At 39.3% G+C, this 7,701-nt stretch overlaps 2 protein-coding genes across 2 annotated transcripts; both read right to left on the bottom strand.

The window, feature by feature from the left end:
• Positions 1–761: 761 nt before the first annotated feature.
• LOC144048784 (uncharacterized) lies at positions 762–2,357 on the bottom strand. Its single transcript, XM_077561120.1, has 4 exons — positions 2,278–2,357; positions 1,193–1,319; positions 986–1,100; positions 762–878 (listed from the first exon to the last, which is right to left on the bottom strand). The coding sequence occupies exons 1-4, from the start codon at positions 2,330–2,332 to the stop codon at positions 816–818; spliced, it is 360 nt and encodes a 119-aa protein (XP_077417246.1). The 5' UTR covers positions 2,333–2,357; the 3' UTR covers positions 762–815.
• Positions 2,358–3,489: 1,132 nt separating this feature from the next.
• On the bottom strand, positions 3,490–4,736 carry LOC144048785 (C-C motif chemokine 19-like). Its single transcript, XM_077561121.1, has 3 exons — positions 4,593–4,736; positions 4,385–4,505; positions 3,490–4,145 (listed from the first exon to the last, which is right to left on the bottom strand). Exons 1-3 carry the CDS (start codon positions 4,702–4,704, stop codon positions 4,034–4,036), a joined length of 345 nt encoding a protein of 114 aa, XP_077417247.1. The 5' UTR covers positions 4,705–4,736; the 3' UTR covers positions 3,490–4,033.
• Positions 4,737–7,701: the final 2,965 nt, after the last annotated feature.

Genomic DNA, 7,701 nt, shown 5'->3' with positions numbered 1-7,701 from the left:
AATAAATCCTGAATGGCGCCATCTGCTGTGATTTTCTGGCAATGCCGTGCGTGACCTCATTTTGTTTTTTTTAATCACCATTTAACCTTTGATCTTTAGATAAAGAAAAGAAATCCAATATTTCGCATCGGATTCGGCTGAAACGCCAGAACGTAAATTTTGGTCAACAGGAAAATAAAAAAGAGGTCATAGCAAATCATCCAATCAGATTACAAGTTCTGGCAGCGCCGTCACATGACTTTCTGAAACTTTCCGAGACTTTGTCGAGCTGACATCTCACCTTCGATTTTCCAGCACAAGAAGTGTGACATGTCAAAAAAAAAAAAGATATTTATAACGATTTATAAAACACCGTAAAAAAAAAGTAGCCATTTTCTCAACCTGAAAGAAATTGACGCCATCTTGTGGTGAGAGAACGGAACAACCAGAACTTCTTGTCACATTTAACAGTAGTTAACATTCAGAGGTGGCAAATCCTGGTCCAGAAAGTAAAAACCCCGCAACAGTTTGGCTTTAGCCCCTGATGCTAGCTAGCTAGCTCCCTAGCTAGCTCCAGTTTGGCTTTAGCCCCTGATGCTAGCTAGCTAGCTCCCTAGCTAGCTCCCATGGTGCTTGTTTACCTTCTAGGGAGCTAGCTAGCTAGCATCAGGGGCTAAAGTCAAACTGTGGCCGGGTTTTTACTTTCTGGACCGGGATTTGCCACCTCTGTTAACATCTTTGTGTTCTTGAAATAACCTAATCAAAACGTCGCAATCAAAGAGTTGGACTGGACAAAACTTTATTGGTAAATTAATGAACATTGGTAAGACATTTCATCATTTTCTCCGTTGTTGGCTTCTCCGACGCCACTCGCGCCCGACGCCCAAACAGCGTTTATCCTGCGCAAGCACACGCAAAATTGTTTATTTCAAGTCACAAACGACAGCGAACAAAATCTGCTAATTATTCTCACTCATTAACTTAGCATTAGCTTTAGCCAGCCCACCTTGTAGTCCTTTTTCTGGCAGAATTTCTTGAGTCGGTCCACGCGTCGCATGGCCTGTCGCACCCTGGGAGCGTCGGTAGCCATGCAAAGATTGACTCCGCCCCTGCACACAAAACTGAACAGCAGCGCCGCCGCCATCGATGCCGCCGCCTTTGCGTCAGGATGCCGTTGCCATGGTAACGTCGAGTCCTAAAATTCAAAACTCACACGATGGCGTCAATGCGGCAGCCGCAGCCGGCGACCTGACGATGATAGTCCACCAGGGGCGCTCTTCTCGGCATTTCCTTGCCGGAGGCCGACAGGCAGCAAGTGGGGAGCGTCTCCCCGTGTGAAACTGACAACAAAAATGAAAGGAAAAGACCTTTCTTGTCATCAATTAAAATTATATTGGCATTTTTTATTACAATTTCAATTCAAACAAATCTAAACCAGCTAATAAGTTCAATGACTACAATTATAACTTAACTCTTTGACTGCCAAAAACGTTAAATAACGTTTAGTAAAATCCTATGGAGGAGTGCCAAAGACGTTAAAATACGTTTTTTTTTTCAAAACAGAGGTGAAACTAACCATTTCCTATTGTTGATTACTGAAAAACGGAATAAGGTAGAAACAAATTTTTTGTTCTGATGAAAGATGAGAGTCCAATCTTTCATTTGGTAGTATGTGTGTTTCCATAGTCCAAACACATAATTTTCTATGGACCTTGAAAGATCAGTCAAAAATGCTTAAATCGGCTGGCACCCACGGCATCCCTTTTCTGAAAACGTCTGGCAGTCAAAGAGTTAATTCACAAAAATACTCAACACATTTTTTTTTCATTCAGTAAATAAGGCCAATATTAACATCTGAATTAAATAATGGCATTAAATGAATAATGTTGTTAAACAAATGCAAAATACATTTTAAAATGCATTTAGATGACATTTTTATTTGAATATAAATACAACCATGAAACTGTTCTATCAATTATCAATTAAAATATTTTCATTAAATAAAGGAAAAGTTCTTCAAACAGTTAAAATTAAATAAATAAAAATGTCATTATATAATAATACAGTTGCTTTTTTTTAAAGTGTGTTAAATCAATACAAAATCATGGAAATGTTTTTTTTAAGCCATTAAGGATACATTCCATTAAATACAAAGTTTATGAAATAAAACCAGTTACATATTAAATCATTTCTAAGTTTGAACATACTGTACGATTTTTTATCTATGATTGTAAAAGATCTTTAAACGAAGAAAAAGGTCCTTGAGGAACAGACCAGAAGCGTCCCTAATCAACTGACCTGTGCAGCAGCCGACGAGGATGACGACCAAGCCGAGGAAGACGTGTGGCGTCATGACTGCAACTTCTGAGCCAAAAATGGAGACGGCCGACCGACCGGCCGGCCCTTAAATCCTCGCTGACGCCAGCTTTCACTTTCACTTTGCCATCTTCCCACTCAACCGGCCCTCGGGGGAAACTGTCGTGTTCCCACTCCTGCTCCTGAAGGCCTCCTTCCACGTTCGTGCGTCTTGGGGAATTCCCGTTCCGCCTTGCCCTTCCTTATGCGCAGGTTGTCCAGCTAACATGGCAAACAACTCGTCGTGGAAACACAGAGAGGGATCACAATCCGCATTGCCAGTCACATTTTTGGGTGGGTGAAGATTGAGCCACTGGGAACTAAAGTGGGCTAACTCCATTTTTGTAATTGTAGACTAAATCAAGGTTTAATTGAAATTTGAGTCTCTCCATGGTGCGCTGCAAAACATGCTGGAAAGTCAGGATCAGAAATTGATAGGAGTCGGATTTAGACCAACATTGCAACGCTAAGCGGTTTGTCTTCTAATCGCACGTCGCGTGCGAGTGTTTTTCTTTCAGGCGGCCAAGATTGTATTAAATACGGGCGGGAATCTTTGTCTCGATTCGATTTCCGATTTTTGTGTCTGCGATTCGATTCAAAGTGATTTGATTGACAATGGTTTCTGCTTTAATTTATAGATGTGCAAAGAATGGTCGCTAATGCTAATGAGCGCGCTACTCGCGGCACTTTTATCACGATAAAGAACAGCTATTCATACAAAACGCGTGAGGAATGTATAAAGATAAGCATCTTAATATTAATCACCGGCATATGAGCTTCCTACGCTGCAAAAAATAAAAAATAAAACTTTTATTATCATAACTTGAACGGGACTTTTCAAATGCTGCTTATCACCGTTTATGAAATATTGATAGATTGGATTTTCCTGGACCTTTATGTGGAACAGTCCTCTTTTAAAGTTGCGTCACTTTTATTGATTTCCTGTTAAGAGCGACTGAATTCTTTTGAGTAATAGTTTTATCGTGACTCTTATCTGATTATCAAACTCCTATTTTTTTTTTTAAGGGCTTAATGGCCAATAAAAGTGTCGAGCCAACACATAATAAAAATAAATGATAAAATCATAAAAATTCTTAAGATGACTTTTGTGCTCAAAGGTCAATTGTAGATTCGGTAACAACAAAAAATATCATATGGTTGTAAAATTGTTTATTTATCATCAAGGGAAACAAATGAAAACATTAAAATCCACTCACGACAGGATTTTTTTTTTGTAATAATCATGTCATAAAACTTAAAAATCTCAACAGCATAAACAATAAAAGACAAATACAGTCAGAATGTTATACAAATCATAAAAATAATCATGGCAGTCATTTCAAAAGAAGACAAACTTTCTTTAAAAATATTACATTATTTAAAAAAATAACATTTAATCAAAACTCACAACAGGAATTAAAATGTTCCAAACTTTATTTAAACATATTCTCAACAACAAAGAAATAAATGAAAAACAGTCACAAGACATTAAAAAAAGAAAAAAAAAGATTCAACTTTATTTACACAGCAAAAACATAATTTAACGGCCATGGAAGATAACGGACATTAAAAGTCAAAAAGACAAAAACATCATTTTTCTTTTTTTCTTCTCCTTTCCTGTGAGAAAACAGGGAGACAATCAGAACATTCCAGAATAAAACCAACCAAAGACCAAATGCTGAAGTGTTTCTCGTCCTTGTCATTGCTTATTGCGCTTGTTCCTTTTGTCCAGGTGAGCAACCAGAGCTCTCACGCACTCACTCTCGTCCGGCGCCGGAGCACAAAGTCTTTTGCCGGCCTTGGACACAAAACTACACGGAGAAAAAAAACAACATTATATTTAAACAATACAATTTACATTCCACTCACTCAATAACAGCAACAATGATAATAATCATAATTGTGAATATTTAAAAAAAATGAAAAATAAAAACAAGTATTTTTCAAAATACTGTATATATATTTTTTTCTTTTTCATGACAACACATATCACAACAAATCTTTAAAAAAAAAAGAAAAAAAAAGTCAATTTTCTGGCGTGAGCGCTCACACGGTGGCGCTGTGTTTGCATCCCTTGCCGGCTTCTTGCTGGTAGGAGCTGACCAGGATTTGGCGAGGGAAGCACTTGTCGCTGGTGGCCAGACAGCAGTCCGCCAGCTTCTCACCTGTGCCTACAAGAAAAAGACGGCGGCGGGTCAGCGGCGGGAAGACGCGTGGTGGGCGTGGCGTGGCGTGGCGTGGCGGGCGGACGCTCTCACCTGCAGCCGGCCGACTGCAGAACAGCATCGCGAGGAGCAGAGCGGCGAGTCGAGGGTCCATGCTTGGATGTTGTGCGGAGGTGCGATGCCGTCTGCTGCTCCACGCCTTCATTTATACAGCAGAAAAAGCGAAAGTCACATTCCTCATCACAGATGGCGGAATGGAAAACACGTGGGCCCGATTTTCACATGCTTGCCCACATTTTTTTTTCCTTCCAGAACATTTCCCCTGGAGGCGTCACTGGATACACCTTTCTTGTCTACATGGGAGATGAATTGAACGCCGGTTTCACTTTGCTACACGCACACAAAAAAAAGCCTCAAGGAGCCAAGCCTGAAAAGGGACAGGAAGTCGGCCATTTTGCTTCCAAGCAGCCATTTTGAGGGCGATTCGCTCATTGCCAGCGGTCCATTGAATATTTTGAAATTCCAGCCTCCGTTGCCTTTTTAACTTTACAGCATGATTTGGTAGACGCCCACAAAAAGATTTCAGAAGCCATGCTTTTAAGGAGACAAGAAGTCTGCCATTTTGGTTCAAAGCAGCCATTTTAGGTTCAACTTGGTCAATTCCAAGAGTCCTTTAGAAGACTAACTCCGACAATTTTTGAAAATTCTGCCCCTGAAGCCTGTTAAGACTTCTCAACCTGAAATGTGTGGGACATGTCCATCATGAGTAGACCCACAAAAAAGTCTCAGAGCCATGCCTGAAAAGAGACAGGGAGTCTGCCTTTTTGGTTCAAGGGTCAGCTTTGGCCATCGCCAAAGCTGACCCTTGACCCTTGACAGGTTTAGAGAATTCAGCCCCTCAAGCCTCTTTCACTTAAATGTGTTAAATGTGGAAAAAGTCGCAAGATGTTTTTCTTGAAAAGACACCGGAATTCGGCCATTTTGATTTGATGCAGCCCCAGTTACATGCGTGTGAATCCATTTTTTGCTTTCGTTTTTTTTTTTTAATCTTGGTCTCCCTCTCTCTCTTTTTTGTTTTAATCAAAAACACTTTGTTTTTGGAATCGGGTGCTCAGACTTTTAGCCTCTGCATGTGAATGAGCTGATATGTGCGAGTGGTTATTTGCATTTTGTGCACGCTTGCCGTTGCCAAGTGTGATGAAACGTCAACAAGAATCAAAATGATGATGATGATGATGAAGGTATGGTTTTTATGGTCTTCTTTCGAAATCATGTGATTTTCCAGCACATCAGTTGTGTTTACTTTCACTTAAGAACAAACCAAAGCAAATACATAAAAAGTATGAAAAGTTATTGGGGAAAAAATGTAATATGATGAGAATAGAAACAACATTTTCAAAATTCCATCACATGGACAACGATCTGAAAAACAAAACAATCTTCTGCTGTTAAGTTAGAACGTCACTTTTCCTTTGAAAAAAGTGTCATCTTGTAATAACTTTTTTTTTTTTTTAAGGTAGAAATATTTTTCCGAAATAACATTTTCTACTTGAACAATTTTTTTTTCTAGTATGGCACAACTTTTTATGGAAAATATCTCTCATTTTATGTGTTCTCCACATTTTTCCTCAACAAAAACTCAAAAAAATAAACATTTCTTTGACTAAAAACATAAATAAATTCTTATTACTTTCCTTTGCGCAAACAAATCTGACTAAAAAATCTTTAAAATATTTGACTTTTTCTCCAAACATTTTTCTCAAACAAAACGTCTTTCCTGTGTTTTTTTGAAGTGGCAGAAACGATACCAAATTTTTCCTAAACAAATACATATTTTTCTTTTGAAAATCTTGTTTTACCTCCCAAAATAAAAAATTTGACAAAAACATCTTTAAAAGAAAATTCATATTTTTCTCTAAAAACGTTGGATGTACCGTAATAGAACTTTTTGCTCCACCAAGTGCACTTTTCAACAACAACAACAAAACAGGCTCGGAGAGGAAATGCTTTGTGTTCAATGGAAAAATCCACCTGAAGTGAAAAATGCCTTGAGGAGATCCATCCATTTTTTTAAGCGCTTGTTCCTCACAAGGGTCGCGCGGGGTTGCTGGAGCCTATCCCAGCTGCCTTCGGGCAGACCTGCTTGCCAGCCTTCATCAACATGAAGAGTCATGCGCTGTTTATGGTCGCAATTTCTCTTTTATTTCAGGTGAAAGTTGATTTCTTCACTGAAAGTCAGCATCTCTTCTTCCTGTCGTGCTCGTCGGCAAACTTCCCACACAAACACTTGTAAGAAACTTGTGTCGCTGCCAGATGGATCATTCCTGGAAGCGGCCTGATTTAAGGGAAGGCCCGCAGCATCTCCTGATATCATTTCATAGATCTACATCAAATTTGGTGGATATAACAGAAGGCACAAAAAAAAAAAATCTATGTTCAAATTTGAAAAGAAATTTGGAACAAATTGCATGGCTCATCATTTGTTGGAAAGTTAAAAAAAAAAAAAAAAAAGTCAGCCTTGGATACTTTCACTGATCGGCAGGAAATTTAGTAGACACTTCGTTCATAACTGGATCCAGAAAAAAGTCTCAAAGACGTGAAATAGGCCATTTGGGTTGGAAACGTTCATTTGCAACTCTTTCTTGGGAATTTGCCTAAATGAATGAACCCCGAATGGAAACAGGTTTCCCAGTCAGAATTGTGACGCTAAATTAAGAAGAAGCAATTTCATCTGCGCCACCAACAATGCGGGTGGCGCGTGTCATGACAAGCCTCTGCCTCCTCCTCCGAACCCCCCCCCCCCCCTCCTCATCCTCCTCCTCCTCCTCCTCCTCCTCCTCCTCTTGTCGCTCTTCAGGTAAGAGTGTTTCTGCATTCCCTAACATTGTTTGCTGCAAAAATGATTCGTAACATTTCAAATGAACGCACAAGTTACAGCTGGCAGGCAGACAGACAGAATTGAAAGAGTTTTGCAAATAAGACACGCCACACTAGTCTTCATTTTAGTCATGTTGATGTGAAAGCTCGAAGGGGGGAAACAACGCGTGGCCACAAACATTTTGCATTAGAATGTAAATATTTTATTATTACAGCATCCTGTCCAAAAATCTGATCTGTGTGTGTTAGCTAAACATTGAGTAGCTAGCTAGTAAAAGTGATTAGGTTCTAGTTAGCTGGTGATAGGATTTATAGGAATTTTGTC

This window comes from Vanacampus margaritifer, chromosome 3 (genome assembly GCF_051991255.1).
Source record: "Vanacampus margaritifer isolate UIUO_Vmar chromosome 3, RoL_Vmar_1.0, whole genome shotgun sequence".
In the NCBI taxonomy this organism is placed as follows: domain Eukaryota; kingdom Metazoa; phylum Chordata; class Actinopteri; order Syngnathiformes; family Syngnathidae; genus Vanacampus; species Vanacampus margaritifer.
The sequence above is the reverse complement of the archived record's forward strand: the minus strand, read 5'-3'. Positions and strand labels throughout refer to the sequence as shown.

Excerpts from the sequence above, each read along its gene's own strand:
- LOC144048784 (XM_077561120.1), bottom strand. The coding sequence starts at position 2,332 with ATGACGCCACACGTCTTCCTCGGCTTGGTCGTCATCCTCGTCGGCTGC. Across the intron at positions 1,320-2,277 it reads CCTCGTCGGCTGCTGCACAG|TTTCACACGGGGAGACGCTC; the intron begins GTCAGTTGATTA and ends TTTTGTTGTCAG. Across the intron at positions 1,101-1,192 it reads TGCCGCATTGACGCCATCGT|TTTTGTGTGCAGGGGCGGAG; the intron begins GTGAGTTTTGAA and ends GCTGCTGTTCAG.
- LOC144048785 (XM_077561121.1), bottom strand. The coding sequence starts at position 4,704 with ATGAAGGCGTGGAGCAGCAGACGGCATCGCACCTCCGCACAACATCCA. Across the intron at positions 4,506-4,592 it reads CTGCAGTCGGCCGGCTGCAG|GCACAGGTGAGAAGCTGGCG; the intron begins GTGAGAGCGTCC and ends TTTTTCTTGTAG. Across the intron at positions 4,146-4,384 it reads TGCAAACACAGCGCCACCGT|TTTTGTGTCCAAGGCCGGCA; the intron begins GTGAGCGCTCAC and ends TTCTCCGTGTAG.